Source organism: Carassius gibelio, chromosome A24 (assembly GCF_023724105.1).
Source record: "Carassius gibelio isolate Cgi1373 ecotype wild population from Czech Republic chromosome A24, carGib1.2-hapl.c, whole genome shotgun sequence".
Taxonomy (NCBI): domain Eukaryota; kingdom Metazoa; phylum Chordata; class Actinopteri; order Cypriniformes; family Cyprinidae; genus Carassius; species Carassius gibelio.
The window spans coordinates 15,223,582-15,244,242 of NC_068394.1; the positions used below are offsets into that span (position 1 = coordinate 15,223,582).

At 38.1% G+C, this 20,661-nt stretch overlaps 1 protein-coding gene across 1 annotated transcript in view; it reads left to right on the forward strand.

Annotated features, from left to right (window-relative positions):
• Positions 1–2,090: 2,090 nt before the first annotated feature.
• The window catches only part of si:dkey-192l18.9 (F-box/LRR-repeat protein 7), a 30,237-nt gene continuing 11,666 nt past the window's right edge, over positions 2,091–20,661 (forward strand). Inside the window, exons 1-2 of the mRNA XM_052542202.1 lie at positions 2,091–2,284; positions 7,563–7,652. Coding sequence (XP_052398162.1) covers positions 2,248–2,284; positions 7,563–7,652 — 127 coding nt within the window. The 5' untranslated portion in view covers positions 2,091–2,247. The remainder of the gene's footprint in view (positions 2,285–7,562; positions 7,653–20,661) is intronic.

Here is a 20,661-nt window from a genome sequence, read left to right on the forward strand (position 1 = left end):
TCCAGAAAAAATTAATTAAGTTCATAGTTAAAATAAGAAGAAATCAATGTGGAATGAAACAAGAAGTTTTCAGCCCCCAGAGGCAGTGGGAGATATTTGTTCTTGTTTAAGCATGAACTCAATTAATTTCAATCAATTTCTCATTTAAATTTAAGAACCTTTAGACATTTGCACTGGAAAACAAGACCAAATCCTGACGAAGAACTTTTTGCAGTGTCATGAGGAAGTAATGGAGATTTATTGGAATTTGCATCTTTTTAATTAATGCATTGCTAAAACATTTATGTTTTGAGACCATATTGACATATTGTGTTCCATTCTATTTAAGTTTTATTTACTTCTTAAAAATCCTGAAAACCTTATTAAAAAAAATCTAACTTCACCAAACCCTGATTCATACACTTTAAAGTGCTACTTACAGGGGCCAGTCATATAATTAGAATATCATCAAAAAGTTGATTTCACTAATTCCATTCAAAAAGTGAAACTTGTATGTTATATTAATTCAGTACACACAGGCTGATATATTTCAAATGTGCATTTATTTTAATTTTGATGATTATAACTGACAACTATGGAAAATCCCAAATTCAGTATCTCAGAAAATTAGAATATTGTGAAAAGGTTCAATATTGAAGACACCTGGTGCTACACTCTAATCAGCTAATTAACTCAAAACACCTGCAAAGCCTTTAAATAGTCTCTCAGTCTAGTTCTGTAGGCTACACAATCATGGGGAAGACTGCTGACCTGACAGTTGTCCAAAAGACGACCATTGACACCTTGCACAAGGAGGACAAGACACAAAAGGTCATTGCAAAAGAGACTGGCAGAGCTCTGTGTCCAAGCACATTAATAGAGAGGTGAAGGGAAGGAAAAGATGTGGAAGAAAAAAAGTGTACAAGCAATAGGGATAACTGCACCCTGGAGAGGATTGTGAAACAAAACCCATTCAAAAATGTGGGGGAGATTCACAAAGAGTGGACTGCAGCTGGAGTCGGTGCTTCAAGAATCACTACACACACATGTATACAAGACAGTTTCAGCTTCACATTCCTTGTGTCAAGCCACTCTTGAACAACAGACAGCGTCAGAAGCGTCTCGCTTCAGAAATGACTGGACTGCTGCTGAGTGGTCAACAGTTATCTTCTCTGATGAAAGTAAATTTAGCATTTCCTTTGGATATCAGGGTCCCAGAGTCTGGAGGAAGAGAGGAGAGGCACACAATCCTCGTTGCTTGAGCTCCAGTGTAAAGTTTCCACAGTCAGCGATGGTTTGGGGTGCCATGTCATCTGCTGGTGTTGGTCCACTGTGTTTTCTGAGGTCAAAGGTCAACGCAGCCGTATACCAGGAAGTTTTAGAGCACTTCCTGCTTCCTGCTGCTGACCAACTTTATGGAGATGCAGATTTCATTTTCCAACAGGACTCTGCACCTGCACACAGTGCCAAAGCTTCCAGTACCTGGTTTAAGGACCATGGTATGAGGAAGATGCCAGACCCAAGAACGCAGAAGAGCTGAAGGCCACTATAAGAGTAACCTGGTCTCTCATAACACCGGAGCAGTGCCACAGACTGATCGACTCCATGCCATGCCACATTACTGCAGTAATTCATGCAAAAGGAGCCAAAACTAAATATTGAGTGCTGTACATGCTCATACTTTTCAGTTTTCAGATTTCTAAAAAATCCTTTCTTTGTATTGGTCTTAAGTTATATTCTAATTTTCTGAGATACTGAATATGGGATTTTCCTTAGTTGTCAGTTATAATCATCAAAATTAAAATAAATAAACATTTGAAATATATGAGTGACTATAGTATACAAGTTTCACTTTTTGAATGGAATTAGTGAAATAATTTTATGGTATTCTAATAATATGACCAGCACCTGTAGGTGTCTGATACATTATATCATCTGTATATATTGTTTCTTATACCCGAGACATTGTAAGCTTCAGAAGGGACAGTTTTATGACTGCTGCATGCAGGGTGTGTGTGATTTTAAACGGAGGGTCTCTTTAAAGCTGGTCCAGCCCTCATCCCGTCCTCCTCCAGTCACAGTGACCGAGTCTCTCTTCGCTCAGAGTCCAGATCCGCGCAGCTTTTCTCCAGTGATGCTCGTCTCTCCTCTTCTGAGAGGACTTGAACAAATGAAGCCTAGTTTCTTCTGCTCGGGGACTTTGCTCGTGTCATCGGACTGTTTAGATTTGTTATTCTGACTGTGAGGAGAGACTATGTGTTCTTCAGGATGGGTGCGAACAATGGCAAACAGTGTGGAAGTGAAGGTACGTGATCTCCAACAACTAAAACACGGCACTTTCTGTCAGATTTAAAAAGGTGGTTTTTAGTAACTGGCATGGACTTTTGGTAGTAGAAATAAAGATACAGAGTTGTAATAAATTAAGCACTTTTTGAAGATGAGGGGGATTGCGCATTATTGTAAAAAATGGATCTAATATAAGTTAAACATAACAAAGAAATAGTACATATTAAAGCACAGCTAAATTCATGAAACTGAAACACATACGTGATTTAAATCCAATATTCTACTACCTGTCAACACAGAAACCATCCACGCACTTGTCTCTGTGTGAGGCTGTTAAACAGCTCAAATCACTGAAGCATGTTATTGAAAGAGCTTGCCTGCTTTCTTTTCTCGTGTTTTTGGGGGCGGGGTTACCTGGCAAATGTATCTGCGTCCAGCGAGATTAAACCACGCCCACCACCACTGGAAAGCGACAGACCACACCCACTACATAAACCGCGACAGATGCGACACAACACGGTGTTTCTTCCTCTGAAAATTGTCTTAAGTCAGTTTAATTATGAACCTGTTTAGTACTTTTACAGTTTTTGAAGCTAAAACATTATTCTTTCAACAAATTAGGGTTAGGGTTAGCTCTTATTTTAAATTGCCATCTTCTTTTACTTCATACTCTATGATAAAAAATTTATAGTGTAGGTATTAGAAGGGCTAGAGACAGGTAATGGTGAAGGGCTGGCTATGTTTATTAAAAATGAAATTACATATAGGGAAGGATTATGACAGGTCTTTAAGGTAATTAACTTTTATAATCATTGATGGGTGGTATTAAAAGAAACTTTGGTCCCAGTAATTACACAGTAATGATGACAGAATAAATGAAAATAAACTGATGACAATCTAAAAACATCCCAATATCACGATGGAGTAAAGGCCTTCTAATGACCATCACGATATGCAATTTACATGACATGAATTAAAGAAAGAGCTGTTGGGAGAGCTAATTAAGCATCTGCATTACAGTCTAAATTGGATTTCTTTCTAGACTGCATTGTCACACAACTGATTTTACTTTTCTCAACCATTTTGGCAATATATTTTCATCAGATTTTAGTGAACATGAAGTCAGTTTCCATCAGGTTCTCACATGGTCCACTGAACTTTGACTACAATGTACATATTATCTCCAGGAAAGGAGTTTTATATGATGTCTTTTTAATAAAGTGTGGAGCACACGGAGACTTCCTTCTTCATGGAGACACAGAGTTACTTATTATTATCCTTATTATTATCCCTGTGCTAAGAACAAGCATAATGCTACAAATTATACAATACACAATATTCAAAAACAAGAGAGTATGCCTCAATAATATGAGAGAGAGGATATACTGTAATTATAACATGACTCTGAACAGGACATTCTGGTGTAAATCATTCATTGTTCACAATAGGGAAACATCAAACTGGATTATGTACAGTATATCCTGTAGTGAAGAAGAGACTATAAATGCATGTACTCCTACACTGTGCTCTATTTAACAAGGAACATGAAAAGAGTTGAGTAAGACATTGAGAAATATATGTTTTATTAATTCCAATCTATCAATACACCATAAGTTGGCTTGTCAGCCATCATTAAAAAAAAAGGGAAATAAGTGGAATATTTGGGAAACGTGTTTGGTAACAGTAATCGTCTGTGTAACTTCATATAGTCCCACTAGCGGTACAGACGCTTTTGTGCGGTTCTGATCCCAGAAGTAACTGCAGATTTTTACAAACAGTCCTGAGCTCCGTATGATGGTGCAGATGTGTGTACTTTATGCAGTTCTGAGTAAAACTCGACACTCGTGGGTGTGTGAAACTGCTCACAGTCAGCTCTCTCTGGCCTTGTTCACATCTGCCACTAACATCTGCTCTGGGTGATTTGATCATAAGTGTACAGGCGAAACAGATCATTGTGTAGCTGATAGTGTAGCCTCAAACGCTCCTGTGACCACCTGTGTAGTCTGATTTTGTGACTCACAGCTAACTTTAACCTCACCATCAACATGCCAATTCAAGCTGAATATAAATTCAATCAACCTCTTGTTGAGAACAGCACCTTTTCCATTTGTGGATGCAATGCAGTGAATGGGTGCCATCAGAATGAGAGTCCAAACAACTGATAAAAGCATCACAATAATCCACAGCACTCCAGTCCATCAGTGAACATCTGGAGAAGACAAAAGCGTGGCCAGTGGGTAGATCTTCTGTTTTAAATGCAGAGCCTGAATTGTCAGAGAATGGGTATAAATCAAGGCAAATGTGGGAATGTGTGCTTGGGACAGTCCGTCTCTTTTAGTCTGCATCTGGAATACTTAGCACTATTTGAAATTTCCATCACGGAGGAAAGAGCTCTGTATGACTTATGGATTATGGACTGGCCACTCAGGCCATGAGTGATGAACCGTTTGTGAAAATTCGAAGGAAATCTCTTTTGTCATTTCTCCCTTTACGTGATGGGAAATGGCTGTGCTTGGGATGGCAAACGACTGACAGCTTAATGATTCAGATTTATTTTCAGAGTCGAGCAGAGCTCTTTTCTTCCTAGTTAAGTAGAAAGTGCAGACTTTTGGATTTTCCAGCTGTCATTTTTGCAGGTCAGAGTTCAGTCAAAGTTCAGCCCGTCTGAGAGCAAAGAATATCTCAAATCAATTCTCTGTTCATCTACACCTATATAATATATGCAATATATTTAAAGGTTACTTTAAACCAGTTATAATGCTTAATATGCATATAAAAAATAGCTATTTATTGTTTTATCTATTTTCAAATTGTTTTGAAACCATCTTACATTTATTTTATGTGAGAATCCGGCATTACTGATACAAGTCACAAAATCATGGCTTTGTTTTTTTTTTTATATATAATAAAACTTGCCATCAGCTTTTATTGGAGGAACAAAATTGCTTAAATGTATCGTCCACCCAAAAATGGAAATTCTTTTATCATTTGCTCCTCCTCAAGTTGTTCCAAACCTCTGCATGTTTCTTTCTTCTGCTGAGCAAAAAGAAGATATTCTGAAGAATGTTGGTAATCAAAAAATTGACGGTAGCCAATGACTTCCATAGTAAGGAAAAAAATACTATGGAAGTCAATGGGTACCGTCAGCTGTTTGTTTATGAACATTCTTCAGAATAACTTCTTTTGTGTTCAACAGGTTTGTTTTTGGATGAACAATCCCTTTAATTCAACACCAACTTTTTGTAAGTCCTAAAATCAACATTTAGAGAATGACCCGTCTTGTGAATGCCCATTTTCAAGAAAGTGTGTGTATGCCACAATAAACAGCTGAGAGCTGACCTCTCCATTTTACCATAGTCTATACTGTCACCCTCAAATCATCCTTTATTCATTTCAGGCCACATTTGTATACATCATTTTTCAGTACTGAGTTGAGAAAATGGCCTGTGAAACAGCACCAAAGCAAATATCTGTGGTTTTAGCTCTCGATTCTGAGTAAGAACGCTGCTCCGTCTCTTTTAGCAACAAAGTAATACCGTTTCATCATCCATTCTGTTTAAGCGGAAGACTTTTAAGCTTTGTGAAAGCTTTGCCTAGCAACATCATAATAACAGAGTCGGTATCTGGTCGTAATTCAAGACGTGCAAAGCACATGGGGTCCACTTGACGGATGAGTCCCATTCTGCCCACTATAGGAGCTGAAGCAGATGTTGTGTCTCACTGATGTGACTGCAGCATGTCACGGCTCTGCTTACAGTGTGTTCAGTGCAGCGAGGCGATAAGAGTTCATCCAGTCATTCAATGCATCAGTGCTAATCTGACAGCTTGTTTGAAAGAGCTTCACACAACTGCTTTCCAGGGTGGACATTTGTTGGCAACATTTTGGGTGTGTAAAGGCGATTTGCAGCAACTCCATGACCTCTTTATACATGTGAAAAGAGTGTTTCTGTGTGTTTACTCCTGTATGGATGTGTGTTAAGAGCTAGAAGAAAGCTAACTTATTTACAGAGCGAACAGTGTTTGTGGGACGAAGCTGTGCTCTTGCATGGAGCTGCTTGTGGTTCAACTTTATGACCTGACAGAGGAAGAAGTGCCAAATTAATCTTCTTCTACAGAAAGCAAGGCCTTTTCCATGGACCTCAACTTTGTAATGTTTTGTTTCGTCTTGTCAACTCAAAATGAGTCTGAAATTTATCACATTACACAATTGCAAGAAAGGCCAAGCTGGGGTGCACTTTCCATGAAAAACTCGCTGCTTAACTACCATAATACTAGCTAGTCATGAGTCCCACATCCATTGTTTGAAACACTTTGGCCAAACATTACAGGAGCTAATGACATCACGCTCTTGGTGGATTAATAACTTCTGCTGATCAATCCGATCGAGACTAAATTAATGTTAGCTTTCTGTTGTAAATAACAAACTCAAAGCACTAGAGCTAATTTTTAATACGTGCACGTAGCACAGATAGACCAATAGCCATCAAGCACTCGCATCAACCAACATGGAAATTCATGCAATAAAAATAAAAGTCAGGCGCTTAACACTGGCTTCTCCCTGCGATTGGGGAACCATAATCTAAAGGATAGTGGTAGTGTGTTTGATTTATGTCTGGTTCTCCGTTCCAGGCTGTGAATGACCACACTTTTTTTTTATACAACAACAACCCAACTTTAAAATCCACAAATGTGAACTAATGTGAAAGTACCAAACTTATTCAACCTCTTAAATAAACCATCATCAAATACAAGTAACAAGCCGTCACGATTGGTCTCCGCTCGCCGTCTTGCACAGTGGCCAAATATGTCCTAATGTATGACAGATAAATCTGTCTTGGAGGATCATAAAGAAACTGCAGACTCTGCCAGTGTTGGAGATACTAAAGTCATTTCTTCCATCTATTGTTCCAGTCGAGGATATTGTCTTGGCAGGAAGACGTAAACCGAAGGGTTTTGCTCAGCTTCAGTGCGTTCCTGATGAGCACTGAGTAATGAGTTCCTCTCCAAATCTTTAATCACAGAAACCTCAGACCTTGTTTTAGATTAAGAGCAAGAGGAGTTTCCTTGCTTTCAGAAATTGTTCAGCAAGTGAATGAGTGATTGGGCCAATATGTCCAATTGTGCATTTATTGCATATGTTTGTTATAATATTGACTTCGAGTGGGAACCGTTGCACCCCAGCCTTCTGTGAATCTGCACAGCTGGGCGATGGAGATGACTGTATATAGACTGTGAATGCATGCAGTCAAGTATGATCTGAAAAACAAACGTTATTTCCTTCTTCCCCTCTGTCCCAGGCAAGGCTAGCTCCAGTATCTCCTCCGATGTGAGCTCCAGCACCGATCACACGCCCACCAAATCTCCCAAGAATGTGGCTACCAGTGAAGGTAAACCATCTGGTCTTCATTATGAGCCAAAATGTCTGCTAAGTCACATTCGCTCTTCCCTTTTTTCCCCCTCTCATATGAAATGCTTAACATTTTGTAGCAAACTTATGTGCTCGTAGGATAACCTGGAAATTGAAAACAAACTTGGCATTTGGAGTTAACATGTGGGCCGTTTGTCTTGAGAGCGAGCGGATTGGAAAAACCCCTAGAGCAGGTTAATATCTGGATATTAGCTGCAGGAACGCAGTGTGTGTGTGTGTGGCTGTTTTTCTTAGAGGGTCTCTTGAAATCGGGAAAACATCATCGAGATGTTTTTACATTACAGTGGTGTGGACTGCACCCTTTCCATCCCCGTGCTGTACTGTAAAAACAGCTAATAAAAAAGACAGTAAATCTGTTAATCCCTACATGAGTTTGGCTTGGCTCATGCATCATATATTCTCATGTACCACATGACCTCCCCAGAAGATATATTCCTCATATAAGATCACTCCAGAGTTGTTTTGTAACCTGATAGAACTAGCGATTACGCCGTTCCTTTCCATTACGGCTAACCATTTGACCCGTGTTGTTATATTTATCAGTGCATGTTTAAACAAACCCATTCATTTATTGGTTCCACAGCCTTTTAAGTTTCATTAGCGTGAATCATGCCTGCAGAAAGCTTGTAAATATTTTGACTGTGTATTTGGCGTGGGATCTCTATCTGCTGGGTGCTGAGAACTGATCTCAACATTCACCTCGTCGCCGACTGCATACGTGTGTTGACCAAAACTTTATGCAGTGTATTTGTTTTTGTCTGAACTATATAATGCTATATAATACTCTACACACAGGTGTTTCTTACTGCTCAAGCTTGATTTCACATGCCACTGCATTGCAAAATGACTAAATGATAATGCAATGCAAATACACAAGGGTCGCTATAGTGTATATTAGCATAAACCCTCTTTGTCTATGATCTGTATTCACTTGCATGTCTACTACTGTCATAGTGAGCAAGATACTGTTACTGTCAACATGTTTATAGCTAGTGAAATTAGTTAAATGGTTTATCTTTTTATAGCTTATTAAGTTAGTTGAACTGTCAATAAGTTTATAGTTAAATTTAATTAAACTAAAAAACTAGTTAAGTTAAACTTTTGACATGTTAGCTCAACTGTAAACAATATTATATAGCCAGTAATAATTTTTGAAGTGGTTTACTTGTTTAAAGCTAAAGTTGATTAAACTGTCAGTTATTTTTATATCTAGTTAAGTTAGTTAAAGTAACACTCCACTTTCTTTTTCTTTTCTTTTTTTGAAAATAGGCTCATTTTCCATCTCCCCTAGCGTTAAACAGTTTAGTTTTACTGTTTTCAAATCCATTCAGCCGATCTCTGGGTCTAGTTGTAGCACTTTTAGCTTAGCATAGATCATTGAATCTGATTAGACCGTTAGCATCTCACTCAAAAATAATCAAAGAGTTTCTATATTTTTTCTATTTAAAACTTGACTCTTCTGTAGTTACACTGTGTACTAAAACTGACGGAACAAGAATTTGATTATTACGCCGGAATGAGAGTATAGTTCCTAACCATATCAGCTTAGAAAATCACAACTTTTAATTTTTTCGATTGGTCTTAGTACACGATGTAACTGCAGAAGAGCCAAGTTTTAAATAGAAAAAAATATAGAAACTCTTTGGTCATTTTTGAGCGAGATGCTAACGGTCTAATCAGATTCAATGATCTATGCTAAGCTAAGCTAAAAGTGCTACCACCAGACCCAGAGATCAGATGAATGGATTAAAAAATGGTAAAACTCTACTGTTTAACTCTAGTGGAGTTGGAAAATGAGCCTATTTTCAAAAATAGTGGAATGTTTCTTTAAACTGCTAACATGTTTATGGCTAAAGTTCAACTATCAGCAAGTTTATGGCTAGTTAAGTTAGTTAAACTGTTGACATGTTTATAGATAATGAAAATTATTAAAATGTCAGTTTATTAGGATTAAAACGCAGCTGCCAACAAATTGATGGTCAGTGAAAATTAGTTATACTGCCTTTATGTCTATAGTCTAATGATAGTTAAACAGTCTGTGTTTACAGCTAGCTACAATTACAACACGTTTACAAACTCTTGACATGTTTATAAGTATTTAAAGTTAGTTAGTTAAGTAGTTAACTAGATAAATTAGTTAAACTGTTGACATTTATAGCTAATTAAAGTTAGTTGAACTGTCTTCCTGTTCATAGCTAAAGTTAATTAAACTATCTACTTTTTTATATCAATCAATCACCTTTATTTATATAGTGCTTTAAACAAAATACATTGCGCCAAAGCACTGAACAACATTCATTTGGAAAACAGTGTCTCAATAATGCAAAATGATAGTTAAAGGCAGTTCATCATTGAATTCAGTTATGTCATCTCTGTTCAGTTGAAATAGTGTCTGTTTTAATTTGCAATCAAGTCAATGATATCGCTGTAGATGAAGTGACCCCAACTAAGCAAGCCAGAGGCGACAGCGGCAAGGAACCGAAACTCCATCGGTGACAGAATGGAGAAAAAAACCTTGGGAGAAACCAGGCTCAGTTGGGGGCCAGTTCTCCTCTGACCAGACGAAACCAGTAGTTCAATTCCAGGCTGCAGCAAAGTCAGATTGTGCAGAAGAATCATCTGTTTCCTGTGGTCTTGCCCTGGTGCTCCTCTGAGACAAGGTCTTTACAGGGGATCTGTATCTGGGCTCTAGTTGTCCTGGTCTCCGCTGTCTTTCAGGGCAGTAGAGGTCCTTTCTAGGTGCTGATCCACCATCTGGTCTGGATACGTACTGGATCCGGGTGACTGCAGTGACCCTCTGATCTGGACACAGACTGGATCTGGTGGCCACGGTGACCTCGGAACAAGAGAGAAACTGACAAATATTAGCGTAGATGCCATTCTTCTAATGATGTAGAAAGTACGGTGTTATGTGAAGTGTTTCCGGTTCCGGTTTACCTAATTAATGCAGCTTAAAAATCCTTTAACGGATTTGGATATTAAAAGCATATTAGTATGTTATGTGTATGCCAGGTTAAAGAGATGGGTCTTTAATCTAGATTTAAACTGCAAGAGTGTGTCTGCCTCCCGAACAATGTTAGGTAGGTTATTCCAGAGTTTAGGCGCCAAATAGGAAAAGGATCTGCCGCCCGCAGTTGATTTTGATATTCTAGGTATTATCAAATTGCCTGAGTTTTGAGAACGTAGCGGACGTAGAGGAGTATAATGTAAAAGGAGCTCATTCAAATACTGAGGTGCTAAACCATTCAGGGCTTTATAAGTAATAAGCAATATTTTAAAATCTATACGATGTTTGATAGGGAGCCAGTGCAGTGTGGACAGGACCGGGCTAATATGGTCATACTTCCTGGTTCTAGTAAGAACTCTTGCTGCTGCATTTTGGACTAGCTGTAGTTTGTTTACCAAGCGTGCAGAAAAACCACCCAATAAAGCATTACAATAGTCTAACCTTGAAGTCATAAATGCATGGATTAACATTTCTGCATTTGACATTGAGAGCATAGGCCGTAATTTAGATATATTTTTGAGATGGAAAAATGCAGTTTTACAAATGCTAGAAACGTGGCTTTCTAAGGAAAGATTGCGATCAAGTAGCACACCTAGGTTCCTAACTGATGACGAAGAATTGACAGAGCAACCATCAAGTCTTAGAAAGTGTTCTAGGTTATTACAAGTAGAGTTTTTAGGCCCTATGATTAACACCTCTGTTTTTTCTGAATTTAGCAGTAAGAAATTACTCGTCATCCAATTTTTTATATCGACTATGCATTCCATTAGTTTTTCAAATTGGTGTGTTTCACCGGGCTGCGAGGAAATATAGAGCTGCGTATCATCAGCATAACAGTGAAAGCTAACACCATGTTTCCTGATGATATCTCCCAAGGGTAACATATAAAGCGTGAAGAGTAGCGGCCCTAGAACTGAGCCTTGAGGTACTCCATACTGCACTTGTGATCGATATGATACATCTTCATTCACTGCTACGAACTGATGGCGGTCATAGAAGTAGGATTTAAACCATGCTAATGCACTTCCACTGATGCCAACAAAGTGTTCAAGTCTAAGCAAAAGAATGTTGTGGTCAATTGTGTCAAACGCAGCACTAAGATCCAATAAAACTAATAGAGAGATACACCCACGATCAGATGATAAGAGCAGATCATTTGTAACTCTAAGGAGAGCAGTTTCAGTACTATGATACGGTCTAAATCCTGACTGGAAATCCTCACATATACCATTTTTCTCTAAGAAGGAATATAATTGTGAGGATACCACCTTTTCTAGTATCTTGGACAGAAAAGGGAGATTCGAGATTGGTCTATAATTAACTAGTTCTCTGGGGTCAAGTTGTGGCTTTTTTATGAGAGGCTTAATAACAGCCAGTTTGAAGGTTTTGGGGACATATCCTAATGATAATGAGGAATTAATAATAGTCAGAAGAGGACCTATGACTTCTGGAAGCACCTCTTTTAGGAGCTTAGATGGTATAGGGTCTAACATACATGTTGTTGGTTTAGATGATTTAACAAGTTTATACAATTCTTCCTCTCCTATAGTAGAGAATGAGTGGAACTGTTCCTCAGGGGGTCTATAGTGCACTGTCTGATGTGATACTGTAGCTGACGGCTGAATGGTTGCAATTTTATCTCTAATAGTATCGATTTTAGAAGTAAAGTAGTTCATAAAGTCATTACTGCTGTGGTGTTGGGAAATGTCAACACTTGTTGAGGCTTTATTTTTCGTTAATTTAGCCACTGTATTGAATAAATACCTGGGGTTATGTTTGTTTTCTTCTAAAAGAGAAGAAAAGTAATCAGATCTAGCAGTTTTTAATGCTTTTCTGTAGGATATGCTACTTTCCCGCCAAGCAATACGAAATACCTCTAGTTTTGTTTTCCTCCAGCTGCGCTCCATTTTTCGGGCTGCTCTCTTTAGGGTGCGAGTATGCTCATTATACCATGGTGTCAAACTGTTTTCCTTAACCTTTCTTAAGCGTAAAGGAGCAACTGTATTTAAAGTGCTAGAAAAGAGAGAGTCCATAGTTTCTGTTACATCATCAAGTTGTTCTGAGGTTTTGGATATGCTAAGGAATTCGGATACATCAGGAAGATAACTTAAAAAGCAGTCTTTTTTATATAACTATTGAAGTCTAACATTTGTAATGTTTTCAGCTATTGAAATTATTTATAATTATAGTTCGTTAAATTATTCAAATGTCATTTATAAAGATTAAAGTTTAACTGGCAGCAAATTTATAAAGTTAGTTATTCATGTTTATAGCTAGTTACTACTGACAGTAGTTCAATTCTTGGCATGTTTGTAGGTAGTTAAAGTTAGTTAAACTGTTGACATGTTAATAGCTAGTTACATTTTTAAATAGCTCAAACATTTAAAAGCAGATTACATTATGTTTTTGCAATACATCATCAAGATGTTTAAACTTCCCATGAATCCGTTCTTTTTAACTTAGCGTTATACTGCGTTGAGATGCATATTTAAATCTGACATTTAGTTTTAGAGTCAGTATGTGGTTGGGCACATGGAAAGCTGTTTTCCAGGTTGGCACTGCTTTTTATTCACTGTTGTACCCATCCTTCTCAGGCTTTACACCAGGGGGTTGGGTCCAGCTCCATATTGTCCCCAAAATGGGGCATCTGGTGTGTGTGTGTGTGTGTGTGTGAAAAAGAGTGAGCCAGGTGCTAATAGAGTGTGACCCGTGATTATGGTTGTAGTCATAGTATTCCATAGTTTCTTGGCTCAGACAGGTGGAACAATGAATATCATTAAAACATTTTGCTAAGCAACGTCGGATGTTAATGAGGGTGGCATAGTGTGCATGTAAAGCAGCCAGTTTGTGTGGTTCAGTGAAGGTTGGTCAAAACATGAGTGAAATTAAAATGAGGTTAAAGTCAATACTAAGAGCTATGCTTAGATGTTTAAGATGTGTGAAATCATTGGAAACTCTTGCCCCCTAAACTTAACAAAGGAATAATGTGAACACATAAAAAAGTTGAAATGTTAAGCACACGGCACTGACCTTTGCATGTGATCAGGAGCCAGTGAGGGAACTAAGCTAGTTGCTAAGGATCTAGCCGCTGTTTAAAGTCAACATAAAACAGCATTAGTTTTTATAATGTGAAGTTTTCACAAGTGAAACAGAATATTCAAAGGGATAATAAAGGGTGGGACTTTGATTGAATTGTAAAAGGAAGGGTTTTACTGAGTGGAATGACCTTCGACAAGGTACTGTATGTGCTACAGAGGAGGCTCTGTACCGCCTCCTCCGCACCACCAGAGGGAACTGTCCCCTGAATATTAGCAATCTCTAATTCAGACTCCATTTCCCATCATACCTGGGACTGATTACACAACTACACCTGGGGCATGTTCAAGTTCAAAACGGTGCGCAACGTTTTGCTACGGTTTCCGTGTTGAACGGGGTTTGAGATGCGTTTTCTCTTGTTTGGTGGGTGTGTCAGGACTGCAGTCCAATCAGCAGCAACATGTATATAAAACACGCGGTATTAAAGTGAACTCGCACAATGGCTTCAAGGAAAATAATGTGCAAATGTGTTCGTTGCAGCTCGGTATATGCAATAACTGAGGATATTAGAAGACATGTTTGTCGTAAGTTTTATTGTAAAAATATAGGATATCAACATAATGATGTAGTTGTTTATATTTTTAGCTTCATTGCAAGTGTATGACATTTGGTATAGAAATAAACAATGGTAATTTAGTGTTTTTCCTAAAAATGAGAAAGAAAATACAGGGAATTAAAACCGTATGAACTACAAATAAAGTCAGTATGTGAGGCTAAATAGATGGCTCCGAAAATTCTTCACGAAGAACACAAAGAATGGCCTTCTAAGCTGCCATAGTTTCAACTCTTGCGTCATCAGAACAGTGTGTTCAACGCATCACCGTTTCTGTTTAAAAAACGTTGTGCAACGTTTTGTCAGGGCTGAACGCAGCCCTGATTACACAACTACACCTGCACCTCATTTACTGACTCACATATAAGTCACACCATTACACAGACTCTTTGTGAAGTCTCGATTTGCCCTGGATATCATTTCCGAGTGTTATACCCATGGTTTGCTTCTTATATTCTGACCCTGGAGTGTTTTTTGTTTCTGTGATTGTTCTCCGCCTGCCCTGACTTGGATTGTTCTGTTAGACTCTGATTGTTAGCTACCTTCCCTGATCTCTTACCCAGTGTACTACTGTCTCTGCCTGATCTTCATTGTCCTGCCTTGCCAATATTTGACCCTGTATTGTCTGAGTACTCTCAGTAAAGTTGCAAATGGATATAACCTCTTCTGATGTGTCGCAACACTACGTCACTTGAATAAGAAAGTCATTTTAGAGTGGACAGTTGTGGTCAAAACATCAGTTTCAGGAACTGCAAAATGTTAATTTAACCGAAATCAGAGGGATCGTACAAAATGCATGTTTTTTTTTTATTTAGGATAGACCTGAATATGATATAACAGTTAGATTTTTAAAAAATGACTCCGTTTAAAAGTTGACAAACACTTGGTTTTCAATACTGTATACCTGGATGATCCACGGCTGTGTTTTTTGTTGTTGATGAGTCCCTTGTTTGTCCTAAACCATTCAGCTGCTGCAGTTCTTCAGAAAAATCCTTCAGCTCCCTCTAATTCTTTGGTTTTCAAGTGTCTTTTGTGTATTTTAACCCTTTCCAGCAATGACTCTATGCTTTTGAGATTCATCTTTTCACACTGACAACTATTGAGGGACTATTGCACAACTATTACTATAACTACAGAAGTTTCTAACATTCACTGATGCTTCAGAAGAAAACGTGATGCATTAAGAGCTGGGGGTGAAAACTTTTTTTTTATTTGGTCTGGGTAAATTGAACTTATTTTGCCTTCTGGAAAACATGTACATCTTTTTTCTGTTAAAAAGTTTACATCCAGATGAAGGTCAGTCAGAGTGATTTGTTTTTGTGAACAATATTCAGAAGTGTGTATATGCACAAACACTCACACACAATGTAAAGCCCTCGAATCCCTCTATATTTATGCCTTTAGGAAAGGATGAAATCCACTTGTGTGGGATGGCGCTTCCCACAGGATAACAAACACATGTGAGTGTGTCTGAAATGTCAGGATATTTCATACTGTGAGTCAGGAGATGTGTGCTTTCTCCAAGTATGAATATGGCCCAAACACACATAATGCCTGGACGACTGGCAAAGCCTTGGCATTGTGAACGTCCAGCTCTTACACTGTGGGAAACCACATACTGTATGTGTGTGTTGTGGAGGCAGTTCACCATATTTTTGGGTGTGGTAATTTTAGTAAAAGAACTCGCTTTTCTGGGTTCTACTACAAACATAAAAATATACATACTAAGATTGCATTATATTTAAATATGATCCCATGGTAGTACATGGTCTAAACTCAACACTCACACAAACAAAAAAACCAAACATGAAAAAAATTTGAATTTAAATAAAGTAGGGATTATGTGGACATAAATATTTAAGTAAATAAAATGGAGCAACTTACCCTAAATCTTTAAGAACTGCAATATAAAAATGGTAATCTAAACTTCAATTAAATCTAAGAAAGAGATGGAAGTAAATAAAAGGCTTTCTCTTCTCTTTATCATCTCTTGGCAAATTTTCGGTCAGTGGATAATTTACTATTTTATATCATATATATATATATATATATATATATATATATATATATATATATATATATATATATATATATATATATATATATATATATATATTGGAGATACATTTCACATAGGAATAGCAACTAGTCTTAACACTTTTGTGACTGCTCATTTATTGAATGCGAGCATATATACACAATTATTGCCACTTCTGAAACCAGCAAATAATTCATTTTCAAAAGCATAAGTATATATTTATTTTAATGCAATTACAACAAGTACATTTTCATGTCTAATAATGGAAAATAATGCCCATCGGAGTTTAACAGAGAACATCTCGTGCTTTTAGCTTGAAAACGTTCTTCTCTGTTTAAGATTGAACACTGACTGGCTTTCCAAAGTGTGGGAAAGTCTCGAACCAAACCATAAAATGCCCAAACCAAACCATTAAAATGCTGGGAATGTCTTGTGCCAACCATCCTTCCATCACTCATATAATTCGGGCCTTAAGGTCCATTTTTGTTGGACCTTTTCAAATATAAGAAGGATGATGTTCCTCTTAGGTATTAAGTACAAAAGTACTTGTTGATTTTGAAAGACTTAGCGTTTCTCAGGACTGTCGAAGTTTGGTAGTGAACACATTCTGAACACCTGCAGCCTTCACCTGTTTTCCACAATCTGTGAGGCATCCCGTCGTTCAGCTGGAAAGAGGAACAGGACATAGACCACCCTCGCTCATCTGAACATCACGGGATATTTGAGAGTTTATTTAAATGACACTATGACACTAATAAAAACTCTGAGCCTACTGAAGATAATGCTCAATGAAACATCTCAAATTGGGACTGCTTTAGGGATTGCTTTGCCATCTTAAAATGAGTCTCCTGTCTCTGTTTTTCAAGATAAATTCAACACCTATAGATTTCTCACCTTTTGAATAGCTAAATTTAGCTCTTTATTAATGGTCGACATGAGAGAGAATTTCATGAGGTGCTAAGCTAAAGTAGTTAAAATGCTCACATTCCTCGTTTGGGATGTGGTTCAAAACACACACTATAAGTTCAGGCCTGGCGAGGAATGGTTGTCCCCGGACAGTTTACTTTGGCTCCACATGTGTTTGAGATGTGGCTTCTCTACAGATTGTTCAAGGACGAATAACAAACCATGAGACCAGAGCTGTTAGCACAGGGGATTATTAACCCACTTTGCTGTGCCACTTTTCTTCAGTTTTCTTTTTTCTGCCTCTTTCAAAGAGTTGCATTGAGGTTTTCTTTTTAAATACTTTAATGTACTATGTAAACATACTGTACAGAACTGAACATTTCCTCTGTAGTCCAACATGGAGTTTGCCTTGACAACTTTTGAATCTATTATCATCATCATCATCATCCCTAACTTTCTCTCCGTCATGGGCTCCTGTTATTAACAGCTGTTTGTAAACTTCTAGATTACGAACAGTCCCTCTTCATATTTTTCTCATCATACAGATCTGTGTGAGGTGTCACTGTCAATCTTCTCTTGTACAGACAATAAAAGCATGAGTGGAAAATTGTTAAACTAGGCTTCAGAGACCTGCACTGAGGAGTAATGGGGTTTTAAGTGAAGCCAAGTGACAGAACTGATTACTGATGACTAGCATTAAATAACAGCAGATTGGACAGTTCAGCCCAAGGAAAACATATTAATCAACTTCTCCTGATTCACACCGATTTCATTGCTAAAGACTTTCAGCTTCAGAGATGTGGGAGGGTATGGTAGATTTATTTTGCTGTGGATTAAAAGGTACGGTAAGTCAAATGTTGTAACTTGATGCGGGAGTGTGCAGTTTATGCGGATGCAGTTTGGTATATCCATTTCTTAGTGACATTTCCTTCATATTTCACTGGTAACTGGCTACAACATTCTATGAAGCAAACAATTATAGGATCTACCTTCGGATGGAATACTAATGAATGATCTCTCTGTCTTCGAAACAGTTAAATGACCATTTTCTCCATCAAGACAGAATTTGGACGAAAGCATATGCGTTTATTTGGTTCGCAGTGGATCAGCATGTTAGTGAATGTGATATTGCTTTAATATAACAGTTCAATAAACAAGTTAATATTGAGTAACTTACAATTTTGGAGTATATTCATCTTTCTCCATCAGCAAAAATAGTTCTAAATGAAGCCAATTCGGGATTTACTGTCATGCATGATCGAATCAAGTGCCATTGAATCATTGACTGATTTATTCAAAACCACTGATTCGTTTAGAAACAATTCAGAACCACATACTTGCATACTACTCTTACTATGTTTGCCCTTTGGCAGAAGTATTAAGAGTATTATGCTATATGCAGCTCTGAATTCAGCAGATCACTTTTTTTTTGTTCTTGAACGAATCAGTGGTTTTGAATTAATCAGTCGAGTCAATGATTCAATGACAGTCACTTGTCTCCAGACTCTCCGTCTACTAGCGTAATGTTTCAAAATGCCTTGCACATATTGAAGATACCTGGCTAATTCTCAATACGTCAAATGTAAAACTTGGCTTGAAGGAAAATGTAGCAATGTGTAGCCTTACTAGCATAATTTGTCTGATGTTTGCTGTGTACATCTGATTTGTTTGTATGAGGAACAACAGTTATGACATATATTCAATTATACCTATTTTGATGTTATCCGCTGTCTACTTTTGCTGTGCTACTGTTAAAACAGTTTTTATGTGTGCATTCTTAAGGTCTGTTTCTGTCGAATTGACCCTAACAAACTCAACATCACAACTCAAATCTAAAGCATGTTCTCTGAAGTTGAATTAAAACAAACACTGAGGTTTCAGCCATGTTTACACGAGACTGCAGAAGCTGTTGAGCAGTATGTATGTTAGATTAAATGTGTTCATGTGCATGGAGGAATGAGCCTGCCATGTGGCTAACTGTTCTTATTTTTTTTTAAGTAATTTGTGATAATTTCCTGCTTTATTGCACCAAGGAATTTCACTCTTAAAAATATATACACCCTTGTGTTGTTCCAGACCTCTCTTCTGCAGAACTTAAAAGAAGATGTTTTGTGGAGCATCGGGATCGAAACAACATTGGAACCCATTGACTTCCATTGAAGGATAAAAAACACTGAGACACGTTTTACAGAAGAAAGAAAGTCAAAGGTTTGGAATGAGTAAATGATGACAGAACATTAATTTTGAAGTGAGCCAATCTCCAGGCAGCTGTCAGCTATTGAGTATTATGAATGCACTGGGCAATGAAAAGTAAAGGCTTCATTCGGTCAAAAGTGTGGATTTGGTTCTCGTGTTATGTTCTCAGTGTTTCATCTAGACCTGTCTCGGTCATGTTAGGTTGTGTTGGGACTCTTCAAAGGAGGCACCCTGTTGGTATGAACTTCTCAATCATTAAAAACACAACTGTGAAAGCATGTAAGTCCTTACCCTCTGACTGAACCGACACACGAGCAGGAGCTGCGTTTTGACGGAGCCAAGTTTGGTAGAGCCTCATAGGATCGAACCTTTTTGCAACCTGATTCAACACCTCTCTGAAGAGGGATGCAATGTTAACCCCGAGGTTCCTAAACAAGAAACTTTTACGAGGTGCTTGGGGATAACAGTTCATGGCTTTCTCTCTGGTTGAACCTGAATCTACGGACCGAATCTGGACAGCATAGCATTACCTCATCAATCCCTCTCTTTCCAAATCAGAGGGTTAAGTCAGTCAGCCCTCCAGATGTCCATGACCACATTACAGCAGTTGCCACTATTTGCTTCTTGTCATAACTATGTAGAGCAGGGGGCCTTCCCAGAACATCTTGCAACCCGTTATGACTGTTTGTCTGTGATTTGTGTGATCTGCAAGAGTTTCAGCATGTCTGCTGTGCACATGTCCTTAAGTTTCAATCTTTGGTGTTCCAGGCAAGTTGCTCGAGAACTTTTGATAGTCTATATTTCAAGGTGCTAAATGATACTGCAGTGCCATGATGGAAATCGGATGGAGTTAAGCCAATGATTAGGTGTAAAACAGACCAGATCTGCTGGACTGGGTCTTGACTGGTGGAATACTGCTTGGAAGGGATGTAAAACACACTAGTTTGCCTCTAGTATTGCTTTTACCCTTATATTTCTGCTGCGTGTATGATCTATGAGCTGTGGAGAGCAGAATGGGACGGATCGAATGTCCTTGCAGCAGATTTTTTGTAGGCTTTGGAGGAGGTCCTTTGGGTGTTTTTGTTTTTCTTGGTGAACTCTCCAGAAGGAGGACAAGCCGTGGTCGCACATGCTCAGTAAAGAGCCATATGCTCGAGTCTCCTCTACTGAGG